We start from the raw sequence: 19,966 nt of genomic DNA on the forward strand, positions 1-19,966 counted from the left end.
TCCAGCAGGCTCCACCCTGAAAGGAGGAGGGGGGTCAGACCAGCACAGTGTCTTTTATTATGGAAACATGCACATTACACATCTTTCACAAATAAAAATGTCTATACATACATGTACACTTTTAGTTCATAATGTTAACACGTTTATTCATGGAAATGTGAATTACAGTTCTATTGTTCTTCTTTGAATTTTATGTTCACAGCAGCACAATCTCAGATTTAGTTTTCTGTTTTTGGTTAATCTAAATTCATCACAAGTCTTAGTGCTAAACTAAAATGACATAGTTCTCCTTTAACAATAGTGAGCTGTCCAAACTAAAAAGCGGCTGGTTATAATTGGGGTTCCTGATATTTCTGCTACAAATGGAGCTCCTGTATACCCTTTATATTTATTTATCTGAGGCCTGAGAATCACCCTTTTATATAGCCTTTTATATTTATTTAGCCATGCTCCTCTTCTCTGAATATTTCAATATTCATATACTGAAAAATATTGAAAATATACATATATTCATATATGAATATTTCTTCTCTGAATATTTCTCTGAATAGTTCATTTCTGTTCAACAGCTCGTCTGGAAGTGCTAACATCTGCTGCTCATTCAATGCATAATCAAATCTGACCTGGAACATGCTCAGGGTACAAACATCTGTAGCAACATACACTAAGTTCTGAAATATTTTAATTGTGGTACTACTTTGGCAAAAATCAAATTAAAAAATTCAAAGGCTAAAACGAATGGTACTGAGGGTAATGAACTCTATGGTAAAAGAAAAAAGGGTAAAATTTTACCCAGACAGTATGGGACAGTATAGAAAGGTTTCTTTCACCCTCTCAAGGCAGGTGTTGCAGATTTGCAACAGTTAAAAGCTAACAACCTGATTACCCCACATACATATTTTATGAGGTTTTTTTACTCAGAAGTACCACTGCAGGTATTCTTTTGTGCATTAGCAACAATAACTTAATTTGAGCCTGAGAGGGTTAAAGTTGAAGACCATAAAATGATGTTTTCTATTTGATTACACTTATAACTTAATTCATTCATCAAAAGACATGGTGACATTAAAGTTTGGACGGTACAGAGAGAAATAATGAGACAAGACGCTATTTACACTAAACTGAACACAGAGAAGCTGAGGAATCAAGAGAGATCGAAAACCCTGATGTTGTTCTGAACACAAACCCAAATCCAGGATAAAGAGGTTCAGTGAAAGTGGTGTTGAAGGTGTGGAGGTGGATCAGAGTGTCAGAGGAGACTCTGTAGAAGGACAGAGTGCCAGCAGGACAGTCCAGATACACTGCTACTCTGCCAGACCAACAATAGGAAGAGCAGATGAACGTTTCTCTATTGTTGTGCCAAGCAAAGCAACCTCGTTTAGAGAAGCTGAGACACCAGGACTGATCGTTAAATCCAAATTCAATGTCATTTCTTTCATCTCTGTGCCCTTTTCTTGGGATTCTTTCATAACTCACTGATATGTGAACCTGTCCATTTTTCTCGACTTCCCAGTAACAGCGACCAGTCAGACCTTCTCTACACAGCACCTGGGGGCACCATTCATCAAATCTGTCTGGATGATCAGGATATGGCTGCTCCTCCTTAACATATGTCACCTTCCTGTTGTTGTCAGACAGCTTAAGATTCTTGTGTACTGTGTTTGTGTTGATTGTGAGTTGACAGGAATCTGATGGAGAGAACAAACACAATCCAGTTCCAGTTATTGATCCATCATCTGTTCATTGATTGTCTGTGAAGGTTCTCAGTCATCCAGGTCATCGTAGTCAAAGGAGCTTGCAAAGAAAAGCGTCTGGACTTCTTTAAGTTACTTGAAGACGTTTCACCTCTCATCCGAGAGGCTTCTTCAGTTCTAAGGTCAAATGGTGGAGAGTCCCAGATATAAGCCTGGTGGGAGTGTCCCCCCACAGAGGGACAAAGGACCCCCTGATGATCCTCTAATCGCCTGAGCCAAGGTGTGGAACTGGGTGTGGGTCCCAATCAGCCAGAGTTTCGGGTGAGTTCATTGTGAAACCTGGCCCCACCTTATCATGCGAATTCCTGAGGTCAGATGGCCCAGGGTGTGAGTGGGCCTTAAGGCGTCTGGGAAGGGATCTCAAAACTGGATTATAGATGGCAGAGAGTTGGTGTCGTAAACCACCGCCTCTGTTCAAAGATGGTCGCTCACAGTGGACATAGATGGCTTCTTTCACTCCTCTTTCAAACCATCTGTCCTCTCTGTCCAAAATGTGAACATTGGCATCCTCGAAAGAGTGTCCTTTATCCTTAAGATGCAGATGGACAGCTGAATCTTGTCCAGTGGAGGTGGCTCTTCTGTGTTGTGCCATGCGCTTGTGAAGTGGCTGTTTGGTCTCTCCAATGTAGAGGTCTGGGCATTCCTCGCTGCACTGTACAGCATACACCACATTGTTAAGTCTGTGTTTTGGCGTTTTGTCTTTCGGGTGAACCAGTTTTTGTCTGAGTGTGTTGCTGGGTCTGAAGTACACCGGGATGTCATGCTTGGAGAAAACTAAATGGGCATTCTTAAAGTCAGCAAAGAGGCACAGAAAAGAAGATCAGACACCAGCGAGGGAGGATAAGAAGGACAGACGCAACAACATTGTCATCCCCTATGTAGCCGGTGTATCAGAGAAACTCAGGAGGGTTTTCTCCAAGCATGACATCCCGGTGTACTTCAGACCCAGCAACACACTCAGACAAAAACTGGTTCACCCGAAAGACAAAACGCCAAAACACAGACTTAACAATGTGGTGTATGCTGTACAGTGCAGCGAGGAATGCCCAGACCTCTACATTGGAGAGACCAAACAGCCACTTCACAAGCGCATGGCACAACACAGAAGAGCCACCTCCACTGGACAAGATTCAGCTGTCCATCTGCATCTTAAGGATAAAGGACACTCTTTCGAGGATGCCAATGTTCACATTTTGGACAGAGAGGACAGATGGTTTGAAAGAGGAGTGAAAGAAGCCATCTATGTCCACTGTGAGCGACCATCTTTGAACAGAGGCGGTGGTTTACGACACCAACTCTCTGCCATCTATAATCCAGTTTTGAGATCCCTTCCCAGACGCCTTAAGGCCCACTCACACCCTGGGCCATCTGACCTCAGGAATTCGCATGATAAGGTGGGGCCAGGTTTCACAATGAACTCACCCGAAACTCTGGCTGATTGGGACCCACACCCAGTTCCACACCTTGGCTCAGGCGATTAGAGGATCATCAGGGGGTCCTTTGTCCCTCTGTGGGGGGACACTCCCACCAGGCTTATATCTGGGACTCTCCACCATTTGACCTTAGAACTGAAGAAGCCTCTCGGATGAGAGGTGAAACGTCTTCAAGTAACTTAAAGAGGTCCAGACGCTTTTCTTTGCAAGCTCCTTTGACTGTTCATTGATTGACACTTTGATGATGACTCCTGACATCAGATATGTGACTGAGTGATGTGACAGTTTGAAGATGGTTGAATGTGTGCTGCTTTGTTTTCATGAATCACATTAAAAACACACTTACACTTCCTCAGACCTGGTGTCAACCATTGTTCTCCTGAAGGCTCCACCCTGAGAGAAGGAGGGGGTTACATCCTGCACATTACATCGCTCTTTTACACACAAGGACAGACACACACATCTGTCTAAACTAAACAATGACAAAGATGTTCCTGCAGCTGCTACACACAAATATATCCAATTTATGTTCACTGCCTCTTGTAAGAGGAAAAATGCTCCTAACATCAGTGATTAACAGATCAGTCAAAATTTCACAATAGTCCAATAAACAGATCCACAGTGAGACATATTTTCAATCACTCCTCCCTCTATTAGAAATTGTCTGTGGGTGTAGCAGTCCTCTCCATACCTGAGAGTGTCCAGACTCCAGTCTGGATTCTCCAGTCCAGAAGACAAGAGCTTCACTGCTGACTCTCCCAGATGATTGTAGCTCAGGTCGAGTGCTCTCAGATGTGAGGGGTTGGACGTTAGAGCTGAGGCCAGAGAATCAGAGCCTTCTTTTGCGATCAGACAGCCTGATAGACTACAGACACACACAACATATATGAAAGAAACTCTCAGGGAATTGCTGTGTGCTGTGAAATAATATGACATATTGAAATAAGAAGAGCAATAACTGAAACAGGGAGCTAGCAGCTATCATGTCATAGTATTCTAAATATCAGTATATATATATCAGTCTATATCTGTCATTTGTGTGTTCATCTTTAAAGCCATTTCTTGTGCTGTTTCCAGATTTGATTCCACCTATTCAAATCTGTCATTGAGTTGGTTCTTATTAAGCATTTGAAGAGAGGAGGTCCCCCCGCTTACACCAATTACATGTGAGAGAGGGTAAAAGGACTCAACATCCAGCCTTGTATGTTTAAAATGATACAGAATGCTATGAATAAATTATCTTAATCCGTGGTGCTAGTTTCAGTCGTTATGCAAATGTACTGTTCATAAGGTAGGAGAAACCTTCAATCAGCTGAGACTAAAGAAGTCACTTGGGTGAGTGATGAAATGTTTCTCCCACTGAAAACACTATGTCTTCATCTTAATCAAAAATATAACCAAAGTCTAATAATATGATTAATGAGCAATACAGTTTATAATGTCTGCTCCAATGTCTGGATTTTGTGTGTAGACATGATCCAGCTTCTGCCTTGTGAAAAGAAAAAATGTGTCTCCAGCCCATCATTATATATGAATCTGAATGAGAAAAAAGGTATTAAGTATGTTGTGATTGTTAAACACAGAACCATAACTCATATATGAGTTTGCTGACAGTTGATCATACTTAACTGCTTGATTGCTTCTCACTGAGAGAGAGAGAGAGAGAGAGAGAGAGAGAGAGAGAGAGAGTGTGTGTGTGTGTGTGACATTGAGAAGCCGGGAATGAGCTAATAAAATAAACTCTAGTAAGTATATTTACTATTACTACAGTTATCTATATATTATAATTGACAAGCACAGAGTTTTGAAATGATTCCTATGTATTTGAATTTAAAAAAGAATTATGTTAAAACTGATTTTCATATGAGGATGAGTTGATGATAAATTTAACTCAAGTATCAGAAGAAATCAGCATTCGTAGTAGGCCAATTAACTTAGTATAACTCAGGTGATTTAATTATTGTTTAAAAATCTGATTAAATTAATCCCAAATTAGTTAGTAGCTCTTACAGGTTAGTCCAGGCTTTTAAAAGTTACAGACCCCTGTGGCTTAGTTTACCAAGTCACTAAAATAAAACCAGTCATATTCCTAGAGCACTGATCTAGACGGGAGCTGTCATTGATATGTGTTGCTGGGGAATCTTCCTTGAGCTACAAGGGTTCCTCAGAGATAAGACGGATAGACATCCAGAATAGATGCAGTTAGAACTGAGCAAATCCCCTCATCTGTTGGCTCCATCTAAGCTCTGCACTCCCAACTGGATAATGCTCATAGGATCAGAGACTAGACTTTATAAACAGAGAGCCAAGGCAGATTTCGTGTACTGGGGTTCTGGTTTCACAGATCAACATAGTTCACTTGATATCCTTCCCTAGTCCATCCAGCATGTGAACACTAGAATATTATGAAAATACTTTTTTGTAATTTAATGTGGTATGGTAAACTTATATGTATTCTATAGTGAAAGCGAAACATTTCAAGCCTTTGTTTTAACATTGATAATTGTAGCTTATAGCACATGATAATCAGAAATCTCAACTATGGTCATATTACAGTAAAAAAGTATTCAAACATTGTATAAGCAGTCTAGGTCAGTAACACCCAACCACAGTCATGGAGAACAGTGTTGATAGTTGACAGTTGTGCAGACTATGATGATTAACACCTTCAACAAAAGGTATAAAAATACAGACTAGCTCAAGGCTGCTATCAAATCACAGTTGGCTTTAGTAACACCAGACAAAGGTTTTCTTAGAGCTGTGGTTCATTAAACCAAAATATTGACCCGATGATGAAAAGTAAAATCATCAAACTTATTATATTTTTATGAGGACAAAGTGAATATCTAAAAGAACGTCACCGAAGTGTCATTCAGAAGTAAAAGTCTAAAAATATTTGATCATCACAGGTCAAACATTTAAATGTATTGAAGGGTGAAGTGTTTGACAAGAGTATTACTAAAAAGTTTTTTAACTCTTTAAGACCTACCATAGAACTAAGTCCACCAGAGCTTACTTTATATTTTTACATGCTGTAGTGCCATTTTTGTTGCTATACATCAATATCAACTGTTATAATAATATGTTTGCATTAAGTCCATAGTAACTACATAAATTGCAAAAAAGTGCAATAAACTACAAATAATTTGAAAATCGTTTTTGTTTTTTTTACATATATTTCTACTTGGAGAAATTTTAAGAGGTTTATCCCTCAAAACTTTATATACAAAGAAGTTGCAAAAATAGTTTACAACAACAGGAAATTTATTTTGAGTGTCTTCATAGTTTTATTTTTGAGATACAACAATTTTTATATATTGCAGAAAAAAACTAAAAACAATCCTATGATGCAAATTTGCAAAGAAAACAGCATGTGCATCAAAATAAACTACTTAAAGCAGTGCAATTTGAGTTCTAAGCATCCCAGAAACTATTCAGAAAAGCATGAAGTCAAACATGACTTTAAAAAAAAAAACAGTATAGGCTTTTAAGGCCTACAAGTAAAAAACTACATTTTCTGCGAAAATGACGTCACTTCCGGTTTTGGGCAGGTAATGGGGGACATGCGATCGTTCACGCTGATGTCTATTTTAATGTAGGAAGTGTTACGAGCTGATTGCATTGGCAAAGTGTGTTTCTGGAATATTATATTTTTCTTCCTGCAAGAGCTTTTTATGCAATTTTTGCAAAGCTATATGTGGAAGGAAACCGTGACCTAGGACAAGCTGATGGCATAAGATGTAAGTACAACTCCTCTGGTTTCATGTGCAAAAAAATAGTATTGCGCTAGCTTACGTGGTTCCGGGTTCTACAGATATTTAAAAATAGTTACACAAAACGGAGCGTGCCCGCTCCGACTGGCTTTAAAGGGTTAAATGTGAATTCACAGTCACAAGCAAGAAGCAAAAGCAGAGGAAAATAATATAAAATCTTAATAAAACTAATATCCAAAATAAAGAAGGATATGCAACAATTAATTTGCAAATCATACAGTCTTACAAATTCACCTACATGTTATGAGTTGTAACAGATATATGAATACTGACCTGAGACTTTCCAATATACAATGTGAACTCTTCAGTCCAGAAGCCAGCAGCTTCACTCCTGAATCCTGCAAGTTGTTGTTACTCAGGTTAAGTTCTTTGAGATTAGAGGACAGGGAGCTGAGAACTGAGGACAGACCTTCACAGCTTCTCACTGACAGGTTACAGATATTCAGTCTGCAAAATGTAAAAAATAAAATAAAATAAGAGAAAATGGAAATAAGAAAATGTGTAGTAAATTATTAAATACTCTCCACTGTCCACTAAGAAAGTATGTATTGTAAAGAAACACCACTGTTAACTTACAGAGCTTTGCAGGAGGCTTTGGTCACTGGCAGCAGCCTCAAAAGAGCCTCCTCTGAAGCAGAGTATTTCTTCAGGTCAAACACATTCAGATCTTCTTCTGATGACAGTAAGATAAAGACCAGAGCTGACCACTGAGCAGGAGACAGTTTATCTGTAGAGAGACTTCCTGAACTCAGGGCCTGTTGGATCTCCTCCACTAGAGAATGATCATTCAGTTCATTCAGACAGTGGAACAGGTTGATGCTTTTCTCTGCAGACAGATTCTGACTGATCTTCTCTTTGATGTACAGGATATTTTCCTGCTTGGTCTGTGAGCCACAACCTATCTGTGTCAAAAGACCTCGTAGGAGAGTCTGGTTTTCTTTCAGTGAGAGACCAAGAAGGAAGCGGAGTAACAAGTCCAGGTGTCCATTTGGACTCTTTAAAGTCTTGTCCACAGCACTCACAAAGAATTGTGTCTCTGCAAATTCTCTTGTTTCACACTTCTGGGAGATTTGATCTTCCAGCAGATTGATAGCAGACTTAATAAAGGTCAGATGGACATGAAGAGCAGCCAGAAACTCCTGAACACTTAGATGAACAAAGCAGAACACCTTGTCCTGGTACAGTCCTCTCTCCTCTTTAAAGATCTGTGTGAACACTCCTGAGTACACTGAGGCTGCTCTGATATCGATGCCATACTCTGTCAGGTCTGATTCATAGAAGATCAGGTTTCCTTTCTGCAGCTGCTCAAAAGACAGTTTTCCCAAAGACTCAATCATCTTCCTGCTCTCTGGACTCCAGTGTGGATCTGTCTCAACTCCTCCATCATACTTGACCTTCTTCACTTTGGCCTGAACCACCAGGAAGTGGATGTACATCTCAGTCAAGTTCTTAGGCAACTCTCTCCTCTTTTTGGTTTTCAGCACATCCTCCAGAACTGTAGCAGTGATCCAGCAGAAGACTGGGATGTGGCACATGATGTGGAGGCTTCGTGATGTCTTGATATGGGAGATAATTTTGCTGGCCTGTTCTTCTCTGAATCTCTTCTTGAAGTACTCCTCCTTCTGTTGTTCAGTGAACCCTCTAACCTCTGTCACCATGTCAATACACTCAGGATAGATCTGATTGGCTGCTGCAGGTCGTGTGGTTATCCAGATTCGAGCAGATGGAACCAGCTTACCTCTGATGAGGTTTGTGAGCAGCACACCCACTGCAGTGGGCTCTGTAACATCAGTCAGGGTCTCTGTGTAGTGGAAGTCCAGAGGAAGTCGACATTCATCCAGACCATCAAAGATGAACACAACCTGGAAGTCTTCAAAGCTGCAGATTCCTGCTTCTTTGGTTTCAGTAAAGAAGTGATGAACAAGTTCCACCAGGCTGAACTTTTTCTCTTTCAATAAATTCAGCTCTCTGAAAGTGAATGGAAACATGAATTGGATGTCCTGATTGGCTTTTTCAGCAGCCCAATCTAGTGTGTACTTCTGCGTTAAGAATGTTTTTCCAATGCCTGCCACTCCCTTTGTCAGGACTGTTCTGATTGGCTTATCTCTTCCAGGTGGGACTTTAAAGATGTCTTCTTGTCTAATTGTTGTCTCTGGTCTGTCTGATTTCCTGGATGCTGTTTCAATCTGTCTAATCTCATGTTCTTGGTTGACCTCTGCAGTCCCTCCCTCTGTGATGTAGAGCTCTGTGTAGATCTGATTCAGAAGGGTTGGGTTTCCTTCTTTAGGAATTCCCTCAAACACACACTGGAACTTTTTCTTCAGGTTAGATTTAAGTTTAATCTGACACATGATGGGGAATCCTAAAAGAATAGAGAAACAACATTTATGTAATATAAATAATAATAGTAATAATAATAAAATGGTCTACCACTTATTATATCTTTAGAGAAATCCTCTTACTATTCTCCAGACGTTGAGCCAGCACCTCCTGCTTCATTATTCTCAGGAAGTTCACTGTGATCCTAAGAAATGCCTCGCTGCTGCTCTTCCTCTCCATCTCATGGTCACCCTGCAACAACTCCTCTGCCTGACTCTTTATGTAATCTGGACTCAGAACCTTCTGGATTTTTCTCAGTTCATTCTTCACAAAAGCATTGAGGTTCTCCTCCAGCAGCTGGAAAACATTATTTGAATGCTACATTCACATTCAGACTGAAATCATTGAGAAACATCAGCCATGGATCAGATATATGTTGGACATACTTTTAATGTAATGGTCTAGTTCTTTCTTTATTGCCCTTTATATTGAAGCAAGCAAGTATTAGCCATGATTGCTTTTTACACAATTATAACAGTATCTGCTGATACAACATATGTTTTATGCCTCTCCGGTGAAGTGATTCTCCTGACCGGACTTACCGGCTACCTTGTTTTTCTCCTAAGTGAAAAGGGACATGGCGAATCAGCACTGGTGTGCTGGAAAAAGAACAGAACCTTGATATTCTCTGAAGTTCTGGTTATATTCACAATCCAAAGCTCTAAAAAAGGATAACTAAATATTTAAGTAAGTTGTTAATAGATTATACGAACAATAACCACATAATCGATGTGTGGTTATCATGGATTATATTACCTGGTAAAGTATTTAGAAAGATGAGACAACTAGGATTTCGATTCATTAATTGTTTTGCATATAATAACATTTACAACCACTTATAATTTAACAACATTACATAAATCAGTCAATGGTTACTTATTATTATTAACTTACAAAATATTGGCAAGATATTTTATCATCCAGATGAGCAACATAGGATTGGAATGATCAGCTGACTTTATCCACCTCATTTTGTTACATTAGACACCTTGAAATGTGTCCATACTAGCAAAAAGAGCATTAGCTAACGTCAGCCAGAAGAAAGCCACGTCAGTCAAATTCCTGGTAGCCCACACCCAGTCTTCAATCGATAAAACTTGCTTTCTTCCTGCTAAAGTTAGTTAACATTAGCTTAACTGAAAGTGCAAATAAACTTTCTCCTAGTTTTAATCTAATTCAATCTGTTTGTAGTCCTTATGTGGAGTTTCTGGCTGAATAAAGTTCCATCAGGAGCTAAATCAAATTATTAAGTTTTTCTTTTGAATTTTATTCTTTGTGAAAAATTGAAAAACTTACAATGAAATGAATAGAAAAAAAACAAGTAATTGTAAACGTACAGACCTTAAATATGGAGTCCAGGTGTTTTTTATCCTGCGGGATAGTTGGACCAGTGGGAACATCTGACCTGGTGATACTGTAAAGAAAATTTCAAGAATTGGCTTCATTCAGTTTTATGCTTGGCAAATGATTTTTACACATTTTGCCCATACAAGTATACAGGTTATATATATATATATTGTGTTGCTGCCACCAAATTCAAAATGAGCAACTGTTCTTGTTCAAATGACACATTTTTGTCATTTAAACTTTGATATATTTTCTATTTTCTGTGTAAATGTGTAAATTAACAACTACTGTATAATAAAATGGTTAAAAATCCATAAAAGTGGCATCACACTTGTTATAAATTCGAATCACTTAAACTAAACCATCATTCTTCAGTAATAAACAAAGCCAACTAAGTATCGATCCTAAGATGTCAATCAGCTACTCAGCAGGTGGAATATAAGGCAGCTTTGCTAACCAGCACATTTCTGCAGCACTAAGATGCTGAACTACAAACAAGACAGAGAAGGCTAATAATACAAATAAATATGCAGGAATTACCTGAGAAAACACTCAAACTTAACGCAGACGAACACAAGGCTAAAAAATAGCACAAGAATCTATGTATTATAGACCCTGCCAAAACAACTAATGGAAATAAACAGCCAGAAACCACAAGATATAAAGGAGAAACATAACAATTGAATGTAACAATTAAAAAAACTAGATAACAAACAGAACTTTAAATAATAAGCAAGAATTCATTACAAAACCTCACAACTCTGGATCAAAGACCCAGGATTAGGAAAAATGTTTTTTTTAAGTTATGATTGTGACAAAAAGTAAGTGGTGCTAAAAAAAACAGAACCATTGTGCAATAATTAGTTAATTAATTAAATAAATATCATCTTGGAGAGGCAGAGTTTCTCTGAAATAAAAATGGGCAGAGTTTACTGGTCTGCAACAAAATGCATCTACAAATTACTGAACAGTTTCAGAATAATGTTCCTCAATGTAAATTTGTGAAGTCTGTGACTATCTCATCATCTACTGCATCATCAAAGGGTGCCAATTGAAGATCATCACTTGTTTCATTGGCAGATTTATTTCACTTATTTCAAGCAAGAATATCTTGTACTAAGTGAAAAAACTGCCAATGGAACAAGTGAAAATTCTCCAGGTCCAAGATGCACTGTCTAAAACAAGTTCCTATATCTAACTTAAATGTTACTCTCCAGCTGACTTTCTTATTTTAAGTGTAATGAGATTATTTTGACTAGAAATTAGACAAATATACTAAGATTTTAAGTTTTTGCAGTGTAGGCATGACATGAAAATCACTGGATGAGCTAAGGAACACTTCCCCATGGCATACGCAAATGCAGGTTAAAGCTTTTTCATGCAAAAAAATAAGTAAGAAGTGAGAATAATCCAGAAATAGCACTGCTTTCTCCGGGCCAAAGCTTATTTAAAATGGACTGAGGAAAAGTGGAAAACTGTTCTGTCATCAGACAAAAGGAAATTTGAAATTCTTTTTGGAAGACATGGATCTTTCATCCCCCAGACTAAAGAGGGGGAAAAACATGCAGCTTGGTTTCAGTTTGACAGCCTGGGCCTCTGATGTGTGGGCGTGCACTGGTGCCTATGGAACTCGCAGCTTGCAAATCTTAAAGGCACCATCAATGCTAAACGGCTTTAGAGGAGCCTGAATGTAGAGCTGGCCTACCTGCAGTCCAGATCTTCAACCAACTAAAACCTTTGGTGCATCATAAAATGAAAAATATGACAAAGAAGACCTGGGACAGTGAAAATACCATATCAAACAAGAATGGGACACCATTGCTCTCCCAAAGGTCCAGCAATTGGTCCCAGATGTTTATGGACTGTTGTGTAAAGAAGAGAGAGTTCTACACAGTGGCAACCTTGTTCCACTGGGCTGTGCTGCTGCCATCAAATTCAAAATGAGCTACTGCTCTTCTTAAAATGGTACATTGTCTTATTTAAAGATTTTATATGTTTTCTGTATTCAATTGTAAATAAGATGTGGATTTATGAGATTTGAAAATGATCAAATACTAATTTTATGTACATTTACACAGCATCTTTAATGCAGTTAACTCTTTATTAACTTGGTTTTTCTGAGCTTTTCTTTTTTTCAACATGTTCGTAAATCTGTTTTTCATTTCAAACACACACTAGACTCATAAACTCCGTCATCAGCAGTAAAAATTTCCTCCTGTTATAGTTTTGTCTTCTTTGACTCACTAAAAACAAAAACCCATCAAGCTGAGCTCATGTTGAAAAATTGACATATTCCTTTGTTAGACATTTCGGAGCTCTGTATGTGGAGCAAAGCTCATGTTTACCTCTCCGCAGTACAGGGCTGTCCTTTAAATTCAATGACCCATTCAGCCGAGGCAGTGCTCTTCAAGGACACATTGCTAGTTTCAGGACTGGGGTCAGATCCAGCTGTAGTCCTAACTGTATTTCTGTAAATAAAGACGGTGCGTTGATTTGAGGGCTCAGCAGTGCCATGGAGGTCAGAGAGTTTGTGGCAGTTGGTCAACATGGTCAACTCACATCTGAGCTCTAGTCTCGCTCTCATCCTGCTTTCTAATAACATCAATATGATGTTCAACTGAGGCAGCAATCTTCAAGGAGATGTAGCTGTGCTCAGGTTCATGTTCAAAATACAGAGTTTTTAACAGTTTACATAGTATGGAGGAAGCTAACAAGAAATGCATTCTTCCTACACTAACAACTTTCTTTGTTTGCAGTAGTTTGTACTCATTTGATGACGACAAAAAATGCTCAGCTGATGATTCCTGCCCTCTTTGCTCCTCCTCTGATGGTTACCCTTGAATCTGAGATCATGTTGTGCCTTCAGTTTGGGGCCGGTGCTGGTTCACATGGTTCACACAAGGGCTGCCACAAACGATTATTTTGATAGTCAACTAGTCACTGATTATTTTTGCGATTACTCGACTAATCAGATCCATTGGACATAAAATGTACAGGATATTGCACCAGCATGCATCTGCTCTTATATAACTATCATTAGCTTAGTGTTTAAAGTGTTTAAGGTATGTGCTAACCAAAACTAAAGATAAGATGATGGTTTATTAAACTTTTAATGAAATTTACAGATTGTCTTGGTGGAGTTTAATAAACTCAGCCGTCTGCTCCTTGCTATCTAAAATATGACAGGACACTGGAGTAAATTCTCTACCATCTCACACTTCTGTTTAATTGGTTTTCTGGTTGACGTTTATTCAACTGTGTGAAAACTATAACTTTAATCTCAGCTAAACCGATTTACTCAGGAACAAACAAAACACTAGCAATAGCAATAGCATTTTTAAGTTATCTAAGTGACTTATACTGTATCATGTTAAACCTGAGTAGCGAAAGACCGCGGACGGTTTGAAAACGATGTGCCGGGAGTTGAACCTTGACCTCCCGGCCAGCTCGTCTATGAAAACGTCAGATCACTTTTGCAAATGTGTGATGTCTTGATAAATTGAGCAAATATTTGAAGTTTACACAGCTACATTCTCGCCTGAAAATATCTGAAAACTTTATTTTGCGACCAAGAAAGAGTAATAACAGTAACATTAAAACTAAGTAGCTGCCGCCATTGTTGGAAACGGGAATTGACTGAGCCGCGCTATGAATTCTGGGATAGGTTGTGTCACGAATGATACACCCGACCAATCCTTCAAATCTGGGGAAATTAAGGACGCATTTGCCTGCCGCATTTGGAGAAGTCTACGAGTTTGGACAGCCTTTGTCACGTTGCTGTAACGTAATCGGCCTACAAATTAACGGGAACAGGAACCATTCAGATTCTGTGGGTAGCTGTTTTAGATGATTTACCTCTTCAATTCTTCAATAACTGTGTTTGTATCTTTTTAAAAAATGTTCTTAAATATTTTAAATTGTATTTGTCATTTTAAACTTGTGGTAAACTATTAAACTCTGTCATGTAAATAAGACCCAAAAAAGCCCATGTTCATGTTTACCTCCCTGCAGCAGGGGGTTGTTGTTTAAATTCAATGTGGCGTTCAACTGAGGCATCACTCTTTAAGGACACACAGCTGGGTTCAGCTCCAGATTGGTTCCTGTGAATAATGATGGAGCAGTGATGTGAGTGCTGAGCTGTGACATGGAGAAGAGTCATGGACAGTTAGAGATGGTCATCTCACCTCTGAGCTGTGGTCTGGCTCTCATGTTCCCCACACAGAGTGGTTTTAGAGGGGGGGACTCCCTCCTCTCTGTCCTCACACTGATCCATGCTGCTGAATTCACATCCACATCAGCTCACACACACTTTCTACCTTTACCTGCAGAGGAAACACAAATCATTCCAGAACATACAGGATGCATTCACTGACACGAGTATCTAGTTCTAATCTGACCCTCTGTGTTTGAATGAAGTGTCTAATGTTCTAAACTGACCAGCCTTTAGGGTCAGTGGGTTATAAATCCCTCCAACAGTGAGTAACTAAAATCTGTGAACATGCATCACCTGTTTTTGACTGATAAGGAGGAAACTTCAAAAACAGATACCCCACCCTACATTAAGAAACCAGTACACATGTAGACACCCGTCCCAGAGTGTGACAGTTTTCAGGTCGGATTTAAACTGGACCAGTGGATCACTTTGACTGGAAAATTCAGTCAATCCAGCAAATATTTTCAAACACTTCAGCTGATTGGTGAAGAAAGTAAAGTGTTTAAAAAAGACAGATGTTACAGTTCATACAGAGTAAGACACTGATTAAAAACAACAAAAAAAATGCAAACTGCAAGTCATGTTTCCTTCCAAAGGTTGTGTTTAGGATAATCTTTCCACCAGTAACAATCTGCTTTCATGAGCATTACAGACTATTTCTTAATTTACGTCTTCCAGCTGCTGAAAATGGTGAACCTGGTCACTACTGTTATTAATGGGCATGTAGTAGGCACAGAGTGGACCCATTAATTAATCATTTCCTCTAACCTTTACATTTTGTTTCTATTTCATACCTTCACAGTGTAATCCAGGATAATTTCGACCCAGGCAAGGTTTCCCACATCATGTCTGCAACAAATCTTGAGCTATAGATTTTTATGTATAAATAGCATGTCTGACATTATTACAAGAAGAAAGAAGGGAGACTGTACAACACTTTGTTTAGAAGGAAAAAAATATCTACTATCCCATAATATCATGCCCTGTTTCACCTAAGACATGAAAACATGTAAGGCATAATAATTTAAATGAAAAATGTATGTGAAAATAAGGAATGACCATTTGACCTTTACCTTCACTGTTAGGTCAAAGTTCACTTTGTCAAAGTTCGAGGTCAAAGGTTACCTTGATTTTTTTTAACCATATTGAGTAATATAGCATATGAAAGGCCATTGAAAGGGCTGTAAAACACTATTTTTTTCAATATGACGCCCTACCACGTCACAATGACGTCATGACATGGTGACGCCATCCTACTGTAATTAAAAACATTATTAAACATCATTTTACTTTTGCCCTCCTGTATAGAGCGCTTCTGAGGTCCACCTAAGTAATAACCAGCATTCAGTAGTGATGTGCGATACCACTGATTTCCTTTCCAATCTGATACCAAGTAATATTCAGGGTGGTATCGACGATACTGATCCGATACTGATACTTTGTACAAAAACGTATTTTATTTATTGTATCTCAAATTATAGCATCATAATGATTACAGGACATCAGATTACTTGTTCTTATCACTTAATAATGCAGAGTTATCATGTAGAAATTAAAAAACTGAAGTTGTGCCTATTTGAACACCTTGCCTGCCTGCAGCACGAAAGGACTCCGTGAGAGACGTCTGTCCATCTCCTCCTCTTCAGTTCGCCTCAACATACGCTCGTCATATTCTGTGATATGATTTACTCTGAGGTGTTTGACAAGGTTAGTGATGTTGCCAGAACCATACATGCCAACCCTTCCGATTTTTCCGGGAGAATCCCGAATTTCAGTGCCCCTCCCGAAAATCTCCCGGAGCCACCATTCTCCCGAATTTCTCCCGATTTTCCACCCGGACAACAAAATAGAAAAACCATATCTCAGAATTCATAGCGCGGCCCAGCCAATTCCAGTTTCCAACAATGGCTGCAGCTACTTAGTTTTAATATTACTCTTATTTCTCTTTCTGGGTCGCAAAAAAAATAAAAAAAAAATCATTATGTCGCAAAACAACTTTTAACATATTTTCAGGTGAGAATGTAGCTGTGTAAACTTCAAATATCTGAGCCGACCGACACATCGTTTTCAAACCCCGTGGTCTTTTACTACTCGGGTTAAACATGATATATAAGTCACTTTGATAACTTAAAAACGTTATTGTTTGGCTTTTTCAGTGTTTTACTTGTTCGTGAGTAGATCGGTTTGGCTGAGACTAAAGTTATTAGATTAGATTAAATTAAAATTAACTTTATTAATCCCTCGGGAGGGTTCCGTTACGCCAGCGCCCGGTTATATTTTAGATAGCAAGGAGCAGACGGCAGTTTCACTCCACCAAGGGAGCTCATGACGTACTACCCGGCTTTCTTTAGACAGCGAAGGCCGGGTCCTCAGGTGGAAGCAGCCTCTGAATTTGGACACCCCGCTCTTTCCGGGCCGGCCAATAATAACGGTGACATTTAACGTATTTTATCCGATAAATAAACAATGTAAAATGTATTTATCACCCCTCCCCAACAGCCCTTTTGAATGTCTCCCTAATTCTGAGGTGTCAAGGTTGGCAAGTATGGCCACAACACCTCACTTTTTTGCCACATGTATTGCAAACCACGTCTCAGCTGTTTGTGGAGGTAAAATACGTCTGCACAATTACTCTCAGCCATTGTTGTGAGTGCGTACGCCAAGGGGCTGCGAGTTATTATACAGCCGTATTTCGCACATGACTATGAAAGGCGGAAGAGAAAGTAGTTCCTTTGAATGTAGACAATCCGAATGTTATAGTTTCTTTCCACTGTGTTCCTGTTAATGATAAACTACAAATTTACCCTAAATTACTAAAATATCGATATTTTAATGTGAGAATCGATTCTAGAACATAAATGATTGGTATCGGAGGAATCGATATTTCAGGATCGATCCGCACATCACTAGCATTCAGTCGAGAGCAGCGTCTCAAAGGCCAGCGTGGATGCTGCTGCGCCCACAGCTGGCAACACTCCATCACTACAGGTATCATAACAACACGCATAATTTTGTAATTCTGTAATTAACATTAACATTAACAACATCCTCCTTAAAGTGAAACTGTTGTAAACATAACTTCTCACACGGCCAACATAAGAGGGTGGCTGTAGCTCAGGTGGCAGAGCAGGTCAGCCACTAATCAGAAGGTCGGTGGTTGGTCGGTGGAAGGTCCCAGGCTGCCTCCTGGCTGCATGCCAAATATCCTTGGGCAAGATACTAACCCCATGTTTGCCTACTGGTGGTGGTCAGAGGACACGGCCTGTGTCCGGCAGCCTCGCCTCTGTCAGTGCGCCCCAGTGACTACAATGTAGCTTGCCATCGCCAGTGTGTGAATGGGTGAATGACTGAATGTAGTGTAAAGCGCTTTGGGGTCCTTAAGGACTAGAAAAGCGCTATACAAATGCAGGCCATTTACCATTTACACGCAGGAATTTGACACACAATGAACCTGCTCTCAAACTTGTACAAAGTATGTAAGGATTAACATCCCGACGGAAAGCAGAAAGTAAACAGAAACAGATTTTATTATTTACCGACTTTTAAAGTTGTGAGTGGTTGGGGTGACTGAGGTTGGGGTATTTAAAAACAGCGGTCGTTAGAGTTATTTGGGGAAAATGGCTGTGTTGCCTCATATAACGGAAACCAGCTGGAAATGCTCCGCCCCGACTAAAGTTATCAAAGTCACTGGAAGAGACGAGCGGCGGCTTTCTGCTGATTCTATATGTAGCAGAGTGAAAGCAGACACTTCTCTGACAGCGAGCATACAGTTTAAAATAAGGGAAAACTTACAGTCCCGAGCACACGGTGAAGAAATCCAGCTGCTCTACCAGTGGTCTTCTTCTTTGCCTATTAGAAACCGGCGCAATAGCACCAACTGCTGGATATGAATAAAATAAACTTTATTCTGATGAGGACAAATCAGCTATGACCACAAACTCATTTTATAATGAAATAATATCTGTAAGGGAACCTTGAAATATTCCTATTAATAATTAATGTTCATTATTAATTCACTACCTGCCGTCACTTCTTCCTATAATCAGATCATTTCAATTTGATTTGATTTGATTTGATATACCTTATTAGTCCCACAAGGGGGAATTTCATAATTTCAATTTTATTTTATTTATTCACTTTATTTACTTTATTTTATTCTTCACTTTGAGGTGCTTTATATTTATATGTACAATAATACAGAGAAAACACCAATGATCAGGCAGCTCACTATGAACAAGCGCTTGGCAACACCAGGAAGAACTCTCCAGCAGAACCAGGCCCAGCTGCCATGGCTGGTTTGGGAAGGATGTGCGGAGGACAGGACAAAAGGCATACTGTGGAGAAGTTACAGGCAAGACAGCACAAATTATAATCAGATTTTCTTTTTCTTTCTTTAATTCTTTATTAAATCTTTATGGAAAGCAGTGTGAAGAAACTACTACTGCTTCACTTACAGCTTTCAAGTGTTAGAAGTTACATGTCAAATAAAGCATCAGAAAAAGCCACTTTGATAGTGTCGTCACAGAGGGTTAATAACACTTAATAACACTGTAACATCTATTTTAGTTTTATTTAACAATTTGAACTAAAGTCCTTTAGCTTATAACCCATTTGTATTTGTAGAGGCTAAGCTTACGCTTGAAGCCACTGAGGTGTTTCTTGGTGGGGGTGACGCGATGTCACTGGTATGCATTAACTTATTAAACTTGATACAGTCCAATAACTCCAGCCATACTTATCTTGTTCTTTAGATTCTTTATTCCAACATGATTTAACATAACAGTGCAGCGGTCACAAACTGTTTGCTTCCTCGCAATCAACAACACACCTGGCGTTAATTATGTGCGTCTACCTTTAATACAATCACCATACAAACAAAAAACACAAACGTGACCCCTAGCAGCATGCATAAGATAACAACCCAAAAAAATCACTCCAACGGTATTGTCACATTATAATAAATCCAGTGAGGGACACAAATAAGCAAGCGAATTCATTATGAAAACAGAAAAAAGGCATGACAGTCTCAGAACACCGGTGGTCCCCTTTGAGACAGGAGTTAAGACA

General features: G+C 39.1%; 1 protein-coding gene across 2 annotated transcripts; it reads right to left on the reverse strand.

Moving 5' to 3' along the window:
* Positions 1–24: 24 nt before the first annotated feature.
* Positions 25–18,751, reverse strand: LOC102793190 (NLR family CARD domain-containing protein 3-like). Of its 2 annotated transcripts, XM_035911848.2 has the most exons (11): positions 18,692–18,751; positions 14,871–15,008; positions 14,688–14,786; positions 13,032–13,154; positions 10,681–10,753; positions 9,423–9,636; positions 7,537–9,322; positions 7,234–7,407; positions 3,879–4,052; positions 3,534–3,580; positions 25–1,688 (listed from the first exon to the last, which is right to left on the reverse strand). In XM_035911848.2, exons 2-11 carry the CDS (start codon positions 14,957–14,959, stop codon positions 1,117–1,119), a joined length of 3,351 nt encoding a protein of 1,116 aa, XP_035767741.2. In that variant the 5' UTR covers positions 14,960–15,008; positions 18,692–18,751; the 3' UTR covers positions 25–1,116. The 2 variants fall into 2 exon arrangements, with proteins under 2 accessions (XP_035767741.2, XP_087692912.1); XM_087836786.1 differs by lacking the exons at positions 13,032–13,154; positions 14,688–14,786.
* Between the last annotated feature and the right edge of the window lie 1,215 nt (positions 18,752–19,966).

This window comes from Neolamprologus brichardi, chromosome 23, assembly GCF_056152115.1.
Source record: "Neolamprologus brichardi isolate AB-2024 chromosome 23, ASM5615211v1, whole genome shotgun sequence".
NCBI lineage: Eukaryota > Metazoa > Chordata > Actinopteri > Cichliformes > Cichlidae > Neolamprologus > Neolamprologus brichardi.